Source organism: Stegodyphus dumicola, chromosome 8 (genome assembly GCF_044657685.1).
Source record: "Stegodyphus dumicola isolate Sdum_Otavi_A_Nest chromosome 8, ASM4465768v1".
Taxonomy (NCBI): domain Eukaryota; kingdom Metazoa; phylum Arthropoda; class Arachnida; order Araneae; family Eresidae; genus Stegodyphus; species Stegodyphus dumicola.
The window spans coordinates 171,171,613-171,191,040 of record NC_140775.1 but is presented as its reverse complement, the minus strand read 5'-3'; the positions used below and the strand labels follow the sequence as shown (position 1 = coordinate 171,191,040).

The 19,428-nt window shown below is 34.8% G+C and overlaps 1 protein-coding gene across 2 annotated transcripts in view; it reads left to right on the top strand.

Annotated features, from left to right (window-relative positions):
• Positions 1 to 17,021, top strand: part of LOC118187024 (glutathione S-transferase 1-like) — a 35,320-nt gene extending 18,299 nt beyond the window's left edge. For both annotated transcript variants that reach the window (XM_085822741.1, XM_085822740.1), the window contains exons 2-5: positions 3,982 to 4,040; positions 8,870 to 9,011; positions 11,330 to 11,497; positions 16,738 to 17,021. In XM_085822741.1, the coding sequence (XP_085678867.1) occupies positions 3,982 to 4,040; positions 8,870 to 9,011; positions 11,330 to 11,497; positions 16,738 to 16,875 (507 nt within the window). In that variant the 3' untranslated portion in view covers positions 16,876 to 17,021. The remainder of the gene's footprint in view (positions 1 to 3,981; positions 4,041 to 8,869; positions 9,012 to 11,329; positions 11,498 to 16,737) is intronic.
• The last annotated feature ends 2,407 nt before the right edge of the window (positions 17,022 to 19,428 follow it).

Below are 19,428 nucleotides of genomic sequence, written 5' to 3'. Positions count from 1 at the left end.
ATATTGCTAGTCGAAATTTCCAATTACCATGCCTAACTTTCATATCAATGCTTTTTACATTTTCCCTTCAAGACAGTTTTCTTCCTAAATAATTTTTCTTTTCCTAATCGCACGAAGCACCTGCTGCACAAGGCACAATAGTCTTCATAACAAAAACTTTCATTTTCTTATGATTATCGTTCAATTTAGAATATCTGATCCGCCACCCGGCCCTTGGTTGTGGTACCCTCATAGTGGTTTCTTTCTTCCGTGGGATGGTATTATCCTGTCCGTTGTCCTACAGGATAGCTTGGGTCAGGAGCCGTCTCGTCGGGTAGAGCTGTATCAGAGCCAGTTTCCCTTGGAAAATCCTCCACGAAGGCATCCTTCAAGGTTTTGTGCCATTAAAAGTCAACCAACCAACCACGAAGGCATCCTTCCTTTAGGCAGGTAGCCCTGGAGGGTTTGCCATAATCACATAAACCAAACCAATCGTTCAGTTTTGCGCAAGACTTTGTAAGAAAAAGGTAAATTCTTAAAGCTGAAACCTGGATATGCGAGTAGTAGTTAACGAGAGAAACTGGACGAGACCGTTCACGTTGTAAATTTATTATCATAATGAATTTTGGAATGAAGTTCCCGTACAACATCTTTTAAAATTCTAAATATTGTCTCGTTAAGCGTAAACGGAAAAGTTAAACGTAAATTTAATTGAGGTTAATGCAAATTAATGTTATACTTGTTGTATTTTTCTATTAAATTAATGTTTTAATCCTTTTCTAAATTGGTAAATTTTATAGAATTGTCTGAAATGCGATTGTCAATTATCCCTCAGATTGGTAGATAAATGGGTTTTGTCAGCCGTTCCACTTTTCGGTCGAGAAAACGCATTTAAACGTCGCGCAAGGCATAACACTCGTTACCGATCTAAAACTGGCTTTAATTAGATTTTGCTGCGAAATAATTATGTGCTGTTTTCTTTTCCGTAAACAAAAATAAATCTGGGTTTTGTATAACAGAAGTAGGCGATTTGGAACAGCGGTAGGCGACAGGATTGGCAGCTCACATCAAGAAGTTATCATATTTTCAGTATTTTGAAAGATTATATTAAGATAAATTACTGCAATTAAGGAACTAGGAAAATCGATGTATATTACCAATCATCGAAGTATGCAACTGTTGTAATAACACACGCTAAAATGATAAATTATGCGCAAAACACAAGCAGTTAACCAAGCAAAATTTAGTTCTTTTGATAATGATTTCAGCTTATAGTTAAATGCTCTGCTGCAAAATTCCGAGCTCATTTAAATACATTTATTCAATTCCGTCCATACTATAGTATCTTTTACAAATAACCTAAAAAATAAATGCGTTCACAAACAGCTATCGTAACAAGACTGTACGAAACTTATAATTATTCGACTCCAAATATTTCGTTTATTTCAAAACATTCAAATGTCTTAGGGTATGCCTTTTACATGTCAGAGTTCTGTAAAGCTGCGTTCCCACTGGGGTTTATCTGAGCTAACGAACACAATTGACGTAGCCGACCCATCTCCAAAACCAGTTTTTTCCCATATGGCAGCAAGTTGAAAAATCTGAACTGCAGGCACAGCGGAGCTAGTCGACACATGGAACTGACTCTGGTAGCTCAGATAAACCCCAGTGGGAACTGCCCTTAAAAGCTCATGAGAAAGACGTATATTGTTGAATATACTTCCAAAATATCCTTAAGCAATATCTGAATTGAAGCTTAAATGCAATTAAATCTTCAATTAACCCCCACTTAAATTCCAAAATGCTTTATCACTGCGTGGAGTAATTCCTCAATACCCTTACCACTATCTGGATTCTTTTCCTTGCAGTTAGTGGTTTAATACTATGAGCATATTTCAGGATGCTCGCATATATGCTTGCTTAAAGGTTTGGGGCAAAATACTGTTGAACGCATAACGGCTTGGATAGTTAAAGCGTTAAAACTGCTACAGATTGTAAGAGGTCGCAGCCATCAAACAATATAAGCACGTACTTAAGGGCATCAAGGAAAGGGGGGCAAAACAAAAAGGTACTTAAGGGACTCTGGAAAGGGGGCACTACAAAAGTTTCCCATTGCCAGTTTTGCGTGGATTGTTTACAAGGAATGAGGGAGAAAACTGGCATAAATGTATATGAGGGCACCAAAGAATCTGTTAACCTGCTTAGGGCCTTTAAGTCTTAATCCGATCTTGACGATAGTCATTTAAATTTCAGATTAATTATTCTTTAAAAGCTTAGTTATTCAGCACATTTTTAATATCATTACAACAATCTCGAACATTTCTTCGGATGGAGGATCTTCTGTTCGCAGCACTCGCAAAAAGTGTTTTTCTTCAGTTAGTCAATTATTTTGAAATCATCTCGTTCACTGTAATTTTCTTTTCAGTGTTTCAAGAAAATTCTGAAATTTACCAGCAAAATATTAGATAGGCAAAATATTAGAATAAAGCTTGAACCTAGTTGGTTCAATAGGCGAAGTTGACAGAATTAAGATTGTTCTCGGTTGTATATGTTGAGAATAATGACTATGAAGAGAATTTTCAAGTAGCTAATCTTTCGAGATAAGAAAAATAACCTAGTATCTAAATTATTTCGTGAAGTTAAAATGGAATTTTTTTATCTTCTTCCCATGTAAAAGTTGTTTTGTAAGATGAGTATTCATTGCAGGACTTTTATTCAGGGCCGGATTACGACTTTTAGAACCCCTAAGCATTTAAGTTTTGGTGTTCCCACATAAATTTACGCCTGCTTTCTCCCATTATTTCTGTCTTTGTATAGCAGCACCATATATTTTACGGTAAAATTGGCAACCGAAATTTTTATGCCCCCATTCTTAACTCTACGAATGTTATCGTCTCATTGGAAGAAACCCTCACATCAACCTCATGAGATTTTTAAGACATCTCTTTTTACCATATGATTTGAACTACATTTTATCCTGCTTTACCTGTTGCTAGAGCATTTATTAGTCATTTCTCCATGCCTTTATCTCATTGGAAGAAACCCCCACATCAACCTCGTAAGTTTTTTAAAAGATATCCTTTTTTACAATATGATCTGAAGTTATTTCCCTTTTATCCTGATCTACCTGTTGCTAGAGTGAATGGGCATTTCAAAGTCATTTCTCCATGCCTTCATCAGCATCTCAGGTCCATTTCATCAATTCACTTGACACAGTGTGTTTTGCATCTTGAATTTTTTTCATCATTTGTCTGGCGCATAATAACCATTGTGCCATTAAAAAATCAACCAACCAACCAACCCATTCTTGAGTTCGTAATGACCTTTTCCTTGATGCCCTGAGCACTTGCTTATTTTGCTTAATAGTCAATACAGCACTGCTTGCAGTATTTCAGTTTTTGCCATTATGTGAGAAAATTCGCAGGTAATCCAATGTAGCCCATTCTTTTAGCACATGAACAGAACTTGTCGTGCAACAATAATGGAGTATATAGAAATGACATTCTGATTTTGATTATAAATAACGATCTGTTTTGTTCATTCTTATGCGTTATGTTAATAATCATATTTATTAATTTTCGTAAATGAAAGGGCTACTACAATTGACGCTTTTTATTACGACTGCGATCATTCCACTACAACCACCGCGGAAAAAACTCGTCGACTTCATTATCTAGTACATTAAATCAATTCACTTTTGGTCATAGCGACCACACCTTAGAAAGTACCTTTTCTTTAGGAAGCAAGGTTTCATTACAGCGAGCATCAACTATATTAGCTTCATGTACGAGCATCAACTATATAACTTCATGTACGTAATAAAAGTAATACACGAAATTGCACTGATTACAAGTATATCAAAATTATTTTTTCTGTGTTGTTTCATGAAAAGAAATAATGGTCATAAACAATTGTTTCGGAACCTTTTTATTTTGCCCCTGTCTCTGAAAATTTCATCACGTTTGTATGAAAATTAAAGTAAAATTTTTATTTTCTTTCCAGATGAACCCACAGCACTGTGTTCCTACTATTGATGACAATGGTTTCTACCTGTGGGAGAGGTAAATATATTCTTTTTTGACTTGGAACATGCAATTCTTACAAAATCTATAATTTTGAGTTAGATGGGCGTATATTGGAGAAACACTGAAATGTCGAATTTTATTGCCTCATTCAAATGAGTACGAACATCTCTTTTGCTTAGTAATCCAAATAATAGATGGCGCCATTAGTTGCAAAATAAACAGGAAGTTTATGCTAACCGAGTATGATTTTAAAGCATTGTCTGGCTATAATTATTAAAATACTAACCTAGTTTATAGTAAAAAATAGGAAATTTTAAGATTATTAAAATGGAGAACTCGACATTTTCGGGACAGGGAAGGTAATTGTTTTAAAATGTATGATTTATCTAGCATTCGAAATTTGTAGTAAAGAAAATCTAGCAAATGTCTTTAGTGAACCAGAAAAAAAACAAGTTATTACGCCAGAATAATAAAACATTTTCTTTTCATTCTTGCCATTAACAAACAATCAGGAAATGTAAACCGCATTGGGATATATATATATATATATATATATATATTAAAAAAATTATAATTTTTTTAACTCGGTCGAATAATAAAATCCTTATTTACTTTAAATACGCAGCTTTGCATTGAATCATCCATTTTTATTTAGAATCTGAAATTTAAAATAAAATGAACTACGCTTTGTCGTGTCTTCTCTAATTTTCCCTCTGCATGCTGTGTGAATGGCAGCATCATTAACGAAATGGTGTATTTTACAAAAACAAATGGAAAAGTCTCTCGCAACATGAAGGCACATTCGAATTTTCCCTCAATGCATGCGGTACTTTAATCAAATTCAGATTGAGGAAATGAGTATTCGTTGTTTATCACTGAATTGCGTGCAATTTTTACGTTTTGGACATAAATTATTACGCAAAGGCGAATATCCTGCTTTTGAAGTTTTTACATTGTACTGTACGTTGAGTTTAAAGGTGGCTTTTTTTATTTCTTGGTTTCTTCCAAAGTTCCGTAGGATAATGCAGCAGTATCAAACTGGCGGGTCGCGTGTGGCCCCCAAAGTAATTTTTATGCGGCCCGCGAATACATTTCCTCTAAATTAACTTTTTTATAACAAGAATTTGAAAAAAAAAAAAAAAAAAAAAAAAAAAAAATGAAGGGTTTGGAGTCCAGTTTCACATTATTTTCAGTACCAAAACGAACGCAATACTCTGAGTTACGAACATTCAAGTCAGCAAGAAATAATTTCCAAATGATTTTCAATTGAGTAATGTCTGACGCTGAATTAACACTCAGAGACTAGAAACTTCATTTTGATGTCTTCTATTTCTTGACTGTTGTAAATAAGGCCTGGTAGCTGCTGCCTCACAGGACCCTAAATTCAGCCTGGACAAAGTTATGGTCAAATTCGTGTTAGACAGATTCTGAAAACTTTGAGGATTGTTTGTGACCTATGATTCGGAGTCTCCAGACAAAACGATGGATTTGGAAGTTAATGAAGACTTGCTACGGAATCTTAAAAATTAGTTCAGGCAGAACGAAGAGCTAAAATAACTTAAAAACAAAAAAAGGCTATTGTAGGGAAAGTATTTTCAGAGGAAGAGAAACGTAGACATAATCCTAGCTCTTTAATCCGCGAAATTCGTTCAAATTGAAATAATCACATTACTCTGATAAAACAGTAGCAAGCTATAGCGTAAGTATTTCCATTTATAACATCTTGCCTTGTCTTGGAAACATTTTAAAACACAGACAAATTTTGAGTGAAGCACATGCTTGTTGAGTGTCAAGGAAAGTAAAGTGGCGCTTAGAGACAAAGATAAAAGAAGCCTCAGATAAACAGTTACTTGATATTTTCATGGAAGAGGACTACTCATCCAAACAATAGCATCTTTTCCTTATCTGTTTCCACTTGTGCCATATCTATTCTGCTTCGTATGGGCACGGTAAAAAATTAAATTTCATCTATTTTAACTGTTTAATAATATGCTTTTTCTCTTTGATTTAGATTTAATGACTTCATTGGTTTTGTATTATAAACTTGTGCACAAGCTACCGATGTAAATTTTGAATAAGCTATCGATGTATGGTCGAGGAACGGATTAACCTTTTTGACAGGGCTGAATTTCTAAAATTAGAAGCGCCGGAGCCCTATGGTAGATTGTGAGGAAGGAAAGAAAAATAAATTAAATAGCTAAAAATTAAAATAGTTTAAGCCTGAGTTTAAGCCCTGATGATACGCATAATATACTATTTCAAGGGATGACAGGTAGCAGTCTTTTCTTGCAGCACACCAACGGAAAAAGAAAAAATGATTAAAGCTCCACTAAGGAGAATAGTGAGAATTCTAGAAACAGTGTGAGGATATGGAAAGAAATTTAACGGAAATGTATGGCTTTGAAAATAAAGAGGGAAGAGTTCGCGACTTTCTGATCGCGATGCCCTGCCGATATAATTCTAGCCGTCAATTTTTCCCAGAATACTTTTTCTGAATACAGCGTGAGAATAAACATAAGACTTCTCTGCACAAGTAACAGGAGTGGTCCTCCCGTTTGGTTACGTCATTCAGAAAGTCTACAGGATCTCTTCAGTAAGAAGTCACTAGCATGAAACGCCCACGACCAGGCTTCTTTTAAATAAGATAACTAATTTGGTTTATAGCTAATTTGGACAAATTAGTTCTTCGAGGAATACAAAATTTACCCGTTTTCATAAATTCATGGCATATCCCGGTGAATAAGCCTGTGACATATGATTGGGGGACTTTTCTTTCCGTAAAAGTCTGAACCTCTGTGCAAGGCTTAAGTGCGAGGGAAAGACAGGCTTGCATTCAGAAGTTAGAATTGATTTCGAAGGCATGTTTTTACTATTAAAACAAAATTATGTGCTAAAATTGTGGTTCCCTTACATAAAAGAAGTGCCGGAGCCCTTTTATTTAGGGCTCCTGTGTGTTCCAGCTGAAATTATAATTTATCTCGAAAACTGAGAAGTGCCGGCGCAATTTAAGCTCTGCTTTTTGTATTAATTCCTGTATGGAAAATAGTTGTATAGAATCATTAGGATTTCATTCCGAGCGGGAGACTTGATTCTTAACTCCAAACCTTCCGACTGCTAGCCGAACGTGCTTCCCCATTACACGACAAAGGCAGTCTATAAGGGAAGGAGCAAACGTTCAGACGGTAGCATAAATGTCATGACCGTTTTAAGCTGAGCTTCGTTGCTGGGCAACCAGACCTTGCTACGTCACAAAAACTGGTTTAGAAGTTTTGGCATAAAGTTCTAACGTTTTCAACCTTGTACGAGTTGGTATAAGAGTCGACCAATCAGAGCAAACCCGCGAAACCTATTGGGAAAGCGTGCGAGGAAAGATGTAAACACATCCACGCACGCGCAAATTTATCTTCTCTAATTGGCTACGGCTGTCATGCAGGTGCGAACGAAACTCCTGCATTTTATGCCTTATGACTATGCCTCTGTGACATTTATGCCACCGTCATTTCACCAATAGACTGACTGGGAAGGAGGATCTGTTGCTAGCCTCTGGTGGTGCCAAATTATTGTTCATTACCTTTCAGTTCGGGCGTAATTTAGAATCTTAAAGGATTATATTTCGGAGCGGGAGATGTGAAAAATGTGCAGTGCTCTCGCCGGGACTGGAACTCAGGATCCGACTTCTACCTGAACGTGCTTTGTAATTACGTCACGAAGGCAAGTGGTAAGAAGGAAATAAAACTCGAGTTTTTATTTACTAATATTTCGGACGATTAACGGCCTTCAGGAACGAATTAGGTAAAAGTATAGTTTAGGGTACCCCTTGGCGATTTTTGGCGGTACATTGATACCGATTTTGTGCAATTCTTTGACTTATTTTGGCTTGCGAAGCGCCAAAAATCGCCGCTACACAAAGCCAAAATAGCAAGACAAACAATTGCACAAACTCGGTATCCATGTACACATCCACTTATTTTCACACCGTATTGCACAAAAATGGCATTGCGCACTCCTTTGACTTTATCAATGTACACGTCGTCCTATTTTCACTTAAAAAAAAATCGCCGTATTGCACAAAAATGTCATTGCTCACTCTTTTAACTTTATCCATGTACACGTCGACCTATTTTCACTTAAAAAAAATCCCAGAATTGCACAAACTTGCATTGCGCACTCCCTTTACTTTGTCCATGTACACATCGATATATTTTCACTTAAAAAGTCATAAGAGCACCAAATTCTACAATATAGGCAAAAAAGTACATAATCTCAATAAAATACATTTTAAACCAAACTATAAAATAACATAAAAAGAGGAAAAACATGTTATACATTTAAGCACTACCAAAAGCAAATATTCACTTACCATGATTTTCGAGTTCGCTTCGTACACCCAGAGCCACGTAAAAATCAAAATATCAATCATACTCAAATGACTTGTTTCAAACCAGGTACTCATTCTGATCGAACGCTTCACACCTTTCTTCCTACAAACCTATTCAAATCCATCTAAACGGTTTTAACACACACCACAAAAATGCTTACAAAACATCCCATGATACAAAATTTCCCAGAATCATGCACCCGATTACGTCACAATAGGGTTTCCATAACATTCAACTACTCAGGCTACCATAAATGAAACAACTTGGCGATAAATCAACTTCGCCATAATACAAGGGGTGCCTTAAAGTCTACTCTACCCACAAATTAAATTCGTGAATAGGGATTTCACTATTTTTGAATTTTATGTACAGTGCAAATATATTTACAACAATTTGGAAGATATATATATATATATATGTTTCTTTCTTTCTTTTTTTTTTTTTTTCTTTTTTTCTTTCTTTTTTTTTTTTTTTTTTTTATTTCAGCCGTGCAATTCAGACATATTTGGTGAATAAATACGCTCCGGACAGCAATCTTTATCCTAAGGACCCACAGGCGAGAGCGGTAGTGGACCGACTCTTGTATTTCGATATTGGAACTCTCTACAAAGCTGAAGCAGAATATTTAGTAAGTGAAGATAAGTCTTTTAAATCAGGGTTTCTTAAACTGTGTGTCGCGGGACCTGCAGTAGGCGGTCGCCAAAAATTATAAGTTTTGCTATTTCTTTAACTTATTTTAATAATTTTACAATAACTAAATATTTTTACGCTACGTATCGGAAAATAGATAGATAAGACGATACAGGCAAAGAAAAAAACGAAAACGTTTCGACGCATTCTTTTTATAATATAAAGCTCATTTTCCTTGCTTTGCACGTGACGCTGTCATTTCGTCTATTACTTATTTAACCTTTTCACATTGTTCTATGTCTTAAAATTAGAAATTAAAGCTAATGACCTAAAACTGCAATAGTATATTACAGTAACAAGTGAAAAAATTGAGTTTCACTCACGCGTGTGTCGGATTTTCGCAATACTTATGGGGGTCCCACAAAATTTTTGTAAATATGGGGTCCTAGGGATCGCGAAAAAATTGATTAAAAGGGGTTGCGACTGAAAAAAGCTTAAGAAATCCTGTTTTAAACAAATATTGAAAGTTTTTATTTTTATGAATAGATGTGATTATTTTTTGCGATCTAGTCTCGGCGTATTTTTTTGTTTTTTCGTTTTAATTTCTTTTTATTTAGTTAGTATATTTTCTACGTTGATTTTGTTTATTATGCCTTTAATTTAATCTTGGTGTTGTAGCCTATTGTATTGCCAGTCTTTAAGTATAATTTTGTAGAGCTTATAGTTATCTGTCGGTTGACAAAGAACTTGCCAAATTTCTACACCACAGCTATTTTTACAACAAAAATTATCAAGATGGTGATGTTTGAAAATTTCTCACCTACTTGAGACATTCTAGAAGGATTCTGAAACCGCATAAAGTTTGTCTTTCTCTGGTGCAGTTATTTAAGGAAATCTTCAATTTTTTCTCTGCATTTAACTGAATTACTGAAAGATATTCTTAAAAATCGTATCGCTGAAGAGTATGATCTGTTCGTAAAAATTTACGAAGTTGTTCTTACTTAAATGTACCGGTAGTTGAACTTTGTAAATTTTCTCAAATGTATCCTGTTTTAATTTTTTAAATTTTAAACAGCAACTATTCATTCATAACCGGACATAGTGGAATAAAAATTAACTTGGCAACCTTATGTACTAATTTATTATAGGCTAAATAGTCGAAGACTGTTTACTGTTTGGAAGGAGAAAAGAATGACGACTCTCTTACTTAAATCAAAATTTTCCAAGAAAAACTATACATATCCACTTCATGCGAAAAAAAGCTGCGAAAAAACCCATTGTAGTCAGTTCATTCCGCTTATAGGAATAAGCTTGACATAAACAACTAGTATTACCTCATCTTTGGCTTTTGAACTGTTTTCAAATTGTATGCAAATATTTTATTGCATATTCAGATGCATAACATAAAACTGTATGCAAATACAGTTTTGACTTTTATCTTATAAATTGTATATAACTAGAAATAAATTTTACAAAAGTAGGTTGTGTTCATAAATTCGATATAACAAGTAAAGTTAGGCTTTGATTGTCTCAAAATTTCACATGAAGTTAACTAGATTGAAGAGGCTTTAGAAATTCTGTATAAAGTTTATCCTATCTTTTTGAAAAAAAAAAAAAAAAAAAAAAAAAAAAAAACTTATAAAAGGTAATATGGAGGGAACTGAACTGCAAGTTTTGAGTCCATTGTTTTTCTGTTGTACTGCTTATCACATTGAAATAGACCCACCTGGACCGAGCGGTTAAATGGCTGAACGCTGGTAGTTCCGACCTGGGTTCAATTCCGGGCATGGTCATTTTCGTGGTTTTCCCCATGTGTAAACTGTATACGAACCCGTTTTCCTTAGGAAGTCCTCCACGAAGCCACCGGTTCCCGTACGCAGATAGCTCTAGTGTGCTTTACCATAATTAACTAAACCAACCAAACAAAACCATATTATAATTTTTTTAATAATTGAAGACTAAATTTTTCGGAATAAATAATTACATAAATATATAATTTCGGCCTCGTAAAATCTTTTATTAAAATTGAGCAATTAAATACAATTGATTAAGATATCAAAATTTGATTCGAAATTTCATATTGTACTATATCTCAATCGATAAAGCTGTACTTTATCATTCTTAATTTGTACTCAGTTTGTTTCCTAATTTATAGCATTATTAACTAGTTCTGCTTGTCTCAAACTTCCTTTGCCATTATATCACATGTCTGTGTCACTATGGATGATTGTATTACCTCCCTTTTATTTCCTTTAAGCAGTTTTGTCATAAGTGTGCCCTTAAAAATAATCATTCTTCACTTTCTCTTCTTTGCAGTATCCTCAGCTTTTCCAAGGTAAACCTGCCGATCCCGAAAAGGATGAGGTTTTCAAGAAGGCTTTAAGATTTTTGGAGCAATTTTTGTCCAAAAATGATTACGTAGCTGGAAATAACATCACGCTTGCGGATCTCTCAGTCGTTGCAAGTCTGTCTTTTGCTGCTGAGGTAATATAAGCTGTCATTTCAATTTTTTTCCCTAGCGTACTTGCGTTTTCAGTTTTAGTTTTAACGCTAAAGATGAAGAGTTGTTTTATTCTTCACTGTCGCTACAGCATTTCTCAAAAGAATGCTAAACGCACATTCGTCAAAGTTATTTAATTAACAAAAGTTACGCTCAAACCATCAGCCATTAACTGTAATACCGCTGTCTTATTAAATACAAGGGTTGGACAAAAATATGGAAACACCTTTAAAAAACATGTTTCTTTGCTTAATATGGTGTAGGAAACCCGTTGGCATCAAAACAGCTTGCAGTCTTCTCGGAATGGATAAATACAGTTCCTGTACGTTTGCCAAGGGAATATTATACCATTCTTCCTGCAAAACGGTGGCAAGTTCAGATAACGATGTTGGCGGTGGATAACGAGAACGCACTTTTCGTTCTAATGTAGACCACAAAGGTTCGATAATATTCAGGTCTGGTGACTATGGTGGCCAGGGGAGATGGGACAACTCATCCTCGTGCTCAGAAAACCAGTCCTGGACAATGTGAGCTGTGTGAACAGGGGCTTTGTCGTCTTGGAAGACACCATCACCATCGGGGAACAAAGTTTGTACCATGGGATGAACTTGATCGCCCAAAATGTTCACATAAGTCTTGGCAGTCATGTGCCCTGACACAGTTATCATGGGGCTAGCAGAGAACCACGATATGGCTGCCCAAACCATAACAGAACCCTCCCCCCCATGTTTCACTCTTGGCAACAAGCAAAGCAAGTATTATAGGCTTGAGATGGCGTTTACCAGACGTAAACTCGGCCAGAAGTGGGAAACAATGTGAAAGAAGACTCGTCAGACCATATTACTCGCTTCCACTGCTCTATAGTCCAGGCTTTATGACTTAAACACCACCTTTTCCTGTTACGGGTATTAGCATCACTGATGAGTGGCTTCTCAATTGCAGCACGGCCAGCAATTCCCTGTTTATGAAGCTCCCTTCTAATTGTTTTGGTACTCATAGGGTTCGGTAACACAACATTCATTTCAGCAGTAACTTTTGCAGCTGTGGTCTTCTTATTTTTCGTCACAATTGCCCTTAATGATCGTCTGTCACGATCACTCAGGACACACTTTCGTCCGCGCTGTGATTTAGCAGATGATGTTTTTCCGCTTTTGAAATATGCGGAATAAATCTTCGATACAGTACCTCTTGAAACACTAAACGCCTCGGCTACCTTGCTTACGGAAGCACCTACCATACGTGCTCCAACAATTTGCCCACGTTCGAAGTCTGTTAACTCTGACATAATGCAATGACAACCTCACATAACAGTACTCCGACAACAACTGAACTGTTTAGCACATTTACGAAGTTGTATAGGTGGCGTCAGTAATCAAAAACGCCACCGCCACCTACATATTTCATTAAAATCAATTTTTCTTTTTAAACATGCATTTCACAAGGTGTTTCCATATTTTTGTCCATCCACTGTATTTTGTAGTGTTGTATACCATTGCATTAATCTAGGAGAACGTCTGTAGAAGGGTAAAAAAAAACTCTTATGTCTGATAATAAATATGAAATAAGGTTCACAAAAGAGAAAGTGTCCTTGTTTAGCTTTCTCATCAAGAAGATTTACGAGAGTTCACCCCCAAGAAAATGAGTATTAGCCCCATGTGGTGGTGGGGGAGGCAACAGACACAGACAAACCAACAGCCTTGGTTTGTGATTAGCAGTCAGGCTCCATTAATTGTCCCGGACGCATATAAGTATTCTGTACCGCGCCACGCACATAGAGAAAAATCCCTTCTCGTCATTGGATATGGATTCCGATGACATTTCCTCTACGCTTAGGAACGCCTTGACTTTGCTTTGGGTACACCTCCACAAGTGTTGCGATTATTAATTCGTTATTTCGTGTTCATTATAGTATATCCATTCTCTGCAGATGCAATCTCCGAAAGCATGAAACAAGTCATTTTCGGTAAATTTCAAAAACGACGTTTGGGAGCTAAGATAGTATACAGTAAATTCACAATATTTATAATCAGTCTGAAAAGTAAAATTTATTTTTGAAGTTGGACTAAGATTTGGAACAGAGAAACAGAGATGCGTATTTTAAATTGAATAATATTACTTACTGAATACAGTCAAAAGTCGTTAAATCCGAACTCGTCGGGACTTCGGCTATTCCGGATTATCGATTTTTCCGGATTATAGATCATCGGTTTAAATCTCGTAAGATGGCATGCAGAAATTCTAAAATTAAAAATATGAAACCGTAATTTATGAAATAAAGAACAATTATAATATCTAAAGGCTATCAAAATTTACAAAAAAAAAGCTTAATATTTATTTGTTTACTTTATTAAACATTTCTTTCAATGTAAGTTGTTTTAAGTTGCTTCGTTTTATGTGATAATACTTTCTCTTTAATTCTATAAACAGACGCAATTTCTTGTTCAGTTACAAAGTTCCGCTGTTCAAGTCCCGTTAATTGTTGTGCCGAGAATACAGACTAACTTGTCAATCGAAATTTTTTCGTTTTCACTAACCTCTGTCACATTCTTCATGTCTTTATCCATTTTTTGCAGCAATTCCACTTTTTGTTTGATGGACGTCGAAACATACTTTCGTTTTGTACGATCCTTTGGGAGCTCCAGAATCTGAAATTCTATTTGACATAATCGGAAGTTCAAGTTTACCTTTATAAAATTGTTCTTACAGTCTGCAAAAAATAATAAGCCGGATCCAATTCGAAGATTAAGGAACAACGCAATCATCAACATTAACTGAAATAGATAATTAGATAATTTTAGATTATACCGTCCGTTATACATAAAACGCGCACGCGAAAACGTATTCTGCGCTTGCGCACACGCCTATGCGCATGTGTCAACGCGGCGCATGCGCAGAAAGTTTTTAGCTTTAAGGTCCGGATTATAGATCATTTCGGATTATGGGTGTCCGAATTAACGACTTTTGACTGTATTGACCATTTTTTAATGTGTAACATCTTTTGTACTTTTGCATAAAAATGGTGTTTGTCGTAGAAGTAAGTTCCCTTTCTTATACACGTGTATTAACTTCAGTGACAATAGTGAATGCACTTTTTTCTTTCATTTAAGGCAACAGCATATAAATGATATGGACATTAACATGGAAATAACATAACATAACATTTGGCAAAGGAAATATATTTTCTGCAATGTAAATGGAACAGAATGCAACAAAATTGCAATAATATAATTACTAGCATACAACGCCTTAATAGTTGAAGCGAGATCGGCGTGTTTTGTCTTTGCACTAAATTCTTGAACTCAGCTATCTATATAATCAAAGTGCTTAATTCTGATATTAACAGAATCTTTTAAAGATTTTATAATTCCATGACACAGGAAGCCATCTGCAGAACGCTGCAGCTAAATTTTTTCATTTCAAAGAAAACAAACGATAATTTTCACGCATCCGTGTCACTCATGCGAACCATTCATCGGAAACAAAACCGTAAGAATCCCGTCTAAACCGGCCATTTTGACAAGAGAAAATGATGTGGTCGGAAAGTATGTCCAATCACAAGACCGGATTTTCCCTACGCCCGTGGCTCGGTATAGAATGCTTATATGCGTTCCCCGGACGTCCTGATGTAAAACTGCTAGCTCTGTAACTAAAGCAGTCCTAGGCACAACTCAGCAAGCCTGTGGATAACTTTTAAACCAATAAGATAGAGGTTTGTGGCAGATGCTTTTATGAATGAGAAAGGTTAAGCATTGTAAACAGAAGAATCGTTATATTTAACTGTTGTCTCAATATGCTCTTAGATAAAAATTCTACAGTCAAGGTTCATAATATGACATTAAAAATGCTTTATGTTACTTTAATCATAAACAAAACATGTCTTGCATATTTTCCTTAAATTAAGCTAGATTTAATTATTTCGTTGATAACAAAGAAACCCAACAATGCCAATCAAATTTTAAATCTTACTTGAATAAAATTTGGTCTTCACCTCCTTCGAAAGTATAGTTTTTGCACTTTCCAAAATATTGCAGGCTTGCACTGTAGTTGAAATGTTCCTTCAGAATCTTCTAATCAAAACCTAAAGCTGGCTTGATTATCCTTTACGTGATTAACGTAACAGCGACCTTGCCATCTAAGGAAACAAAATATCTGCTTTTAAAGGTTTGGGATTGTTTAAGGGAAGGACGACACTGTTTTCAGTTGAAAGCTTCCTGTCCGTGAATTCGGAGAAAGTCGTGAAGCTTTCTTGGGCTTTACTGCATCAAATCAATGATCTTTCTAAATTTTAGGGAAACTTGATTGACTGATTTCAGTAGTGGCAAATTCTCGATATTCAGTGTGTGTATGTGTGTTAAAAGGGGAAGGGAGATTACCAACATATATTTCATTCCATTTCTTTTTTCCCCCTCTCCTCTGCTTTTGGGCAATTTGAGGTTTTCCACTGCTATAAAGCCTGTTGCTTTAAGTGGAGGATACTGGTTATTATAAATCAAATTGTTCTCAGCGAAGACTACGCATGGCAGTCTGATGGAAACGAACAGCGCACTATACGTTTCCATTGCCACTTCCAGGGTTACGGTTCAGTTAACGGTGTAAGCGCTAGGATCGATACATAAAATGTAAGAAAGGACTGCACCGAAGTGGGGGACCAAATTTCGTTCAAAGTCCACCAAGTATTTTAAGTTTCTGTGTAGTTACAAAGAATGCTAACTTTAGTCATGGTGTTCGGTTACCTTAATAATTTTTTATTCCGTGAAATATTAATTAAAATAACAAATAAATTAAATAAGAGAAGGCAGTGAGATGGAATAGATCGTGAGACATACCTTCATGTCGGAAAAATTGAAATTTGATTTTCTTTAATGTTAAAAGTGGTTTACCCGGCGGGGGAAAAAAAAAAAAAAAAAAAAAAAACCTCAAATTCCACAAGCTATTTTTAATACATTGTTAATTCTTTGCTATTTATCTGGTATTTTCTCCTTTTTTATTGCTATTTGCTAGTAATCAGTTGATTTAATAAATAAATAAATAAATTTTTATTCAAGTATAGACCTTGATGCAATATAACTAGGTTGCTGCTAACTTACAAAAAATGTTTACCTCTTAATTAACGCAATTAATTAGCTGTATCATGAAGTGGATTTCTTCTCATTAGTAATTAAAAGGTAAAATTGTTTATTTTTTTACGTGGTCATATTTTTTAATACAGTGGTTTTATTCGCAGCTTGCTGACTACAGTTTCGATGAATTCCCAAAAGTCAACGCATGGTACCAGAAGGTGAAATCCGAAATTCCTGGCTACAAGGAAATCAACGATGAACCTTTACAGCAATTCAAACAAATCCTGAAGTCAAAGAAATAAACATGTTTAGGATTTCACACTTTAATGATTTCGCAGTCAGTTTCCCGCATTTTTGAAAAGCACCAAACATGTCAATTTTACCATTGAAATGCTGATAATGTCTTGTTATATTTCGATTTATAATAAAGGTCAAGTACTACCACTCATCCCCGTTGTACTTCTTGGTAATCATACAATTTACTACATAAAAACGTACAAGGCCAATTATTCATGCACATTGTATCCCTGAAGGACAATATTTGTCTTCCTTTCTTCAATGGCTGATCAAATAGTTAGCCTCATTGTGAAAGTTCTTTGCTCATTTCCTCTGTAAACGCAACTGTAACTGTTGAAAATTTTTACAAGGACAGCAGGCTCAGAAATAAATGATTTCATTTGTTTAGAGAAATGGCAACGTTTGTTAGGTTTGATTACCTGAAATTAAACTGAGTAGGGAAAAAAAATTCGAGTAATCGAAAATTCGTTTTGTAAGAGAAAAGAGTAACGTTAATTTTGATATTTAATTCAACTTACAAAAGTTAATATTGGTGAGTTGCAAAATTCAAACTTATAGCTAACTGCTTATTCATCTTTAGTTTTCACCTTAAGAATATATTTTAAAAATAATAAAAAATTTAAATTCTCTAAATGAAATAAAAAGTACATTTTGGAATTTCGGTGGTACTTTTTTTCCTTACCTGCAATTTCTTAGTTTATGCCATATAAAGCTATAATATGTAAAATTTAAAAATAAAATTTTACTCTTAGAATGATCTCTAAAAGTTTTTGTTTCACAGAATTTTAAAAATCCTGAGGATTTTATAATAGAATATTTTCTAATTTTGTGGAAAGACTGAAGGAGGAAACTAAAATATCACGCGAAACTTCTGTTGTAGATTAAAATTTCTGGATTTCATGATTTTAATAACATATCAATTTAGATGGTTGAAACCCGAGTCTTTCCATTCCCACGTGCTTTGACATTTTTCCTTGCTTTTCCACCGAAATCATACTTCATAAAACTGCTTCTAGCTCTTTCAACATTTTAAGATTTATTTTTATATATTTTTCAAAGCAACCGAAAGTGTTTCCGCATACAAGACGCAAGGCAAGGATTTCTCCTATTACTTGGTGAAACTTAATTTCCCTTGGATTTTCATATTCTCTTAAAATGGGGGGAAAAAATCAAATTTTCACTTCAATATAAACAGTTAAATAAACAATATATAAATTTTAAATGTCCTAAATCAACACGCATAATACACATGTATTTATATCTTCAAATAAAGACATAATTTAGAATTAAAAATCTAATCCGATGTCTTCTGCATTTTTAGATTTGGCTGTTTGATTGTAAGCTAAAGTTGCAGAGGGAGGGGGGGTGGAGAATCAAAGTTTTCACATTACGCCCAAAGTCCGTTTTTTTTTCGTTTTGTGTGTTACCTTTATTTATTAAATATGTTCTCCGCACTTAAACCATAAAATTAAATTCAGCAATATCGCAAAATAATTTTAAAATGAGCATATCTTTAGAATTTCCGATATGCAGTCTCGCGTGCTGGAGATAAAAATGTTTTTTTTTTTCGTACAGTGTTACCATTCTCGCTTTGAAATTGTTGAGTTTGTTAATCAAAAACTCGTTAAGTATTACAAAATATGAAATCTATAATAAAACAAATTCCAAATTAGGGCTTCCAGATGCCCATATTCGGTGGAAGATTACGTTATTCAAAATTTGATGGCCCTAGGTACCGTTGTTTTATCACAGTGCGAGAAATATACATACATTTATGCTGATTCTTCATTATTTAACTCCTTTAAATATAACACTGGAGGACAATATTTGGTGGCAACATTCTGGAAAATGATACGCCATTTTTAGTGATTCAGTGCAAAATGCCAAAACAAAATTAATAATCCTTCTGATCAAATTACTCCTTTGGATTAATAATGACAGCAGTGAAGTACCCCTGTCCAAGATATACGAGTGTACATTGGCTCCCAAAAGTGTTCCTGCACTTTAAGAATTTGTAGAAAAATCGCTGCAGCCCAGAACTGAATTCGAATATAAAGCCCAATATTTTCCCTATCTCCATGCAGTTTTGAATAAAACTAAGCTTTTTATATACTGACTTATTTTCTTTTCTAAAATTAAAAAATCTGATGTATACACCAAATGACTTCCTTGTACCGAATATTAAATTATACGCATTTTTTCCTGCATTACATTTAAACTTATTGAATTAAATTTACTTCATCAATAGTGCATAAAGTACAATAGTATAAATGCACTCTTTAAAATTCACTATATTTATTTATCATATCGGGACTCTGGCACTAGGTACACTTAACAGCGCGACATCTCGTCCATTTTATAAGTCATAATGCACAAAATTTGTATTATCTGAAGAATTATCTAATCGTTGCCACATGTTCTATTCATATACTATAATAAATCTAAAGCAATGTATAAAAGAAGTTAAACAAATGAAAAAAAGTTTTTCACAGACGATTCAGCGCTACTTACCTAATACACACACACTACTCATTAATATTCTCCTTTGTTCGAGACAG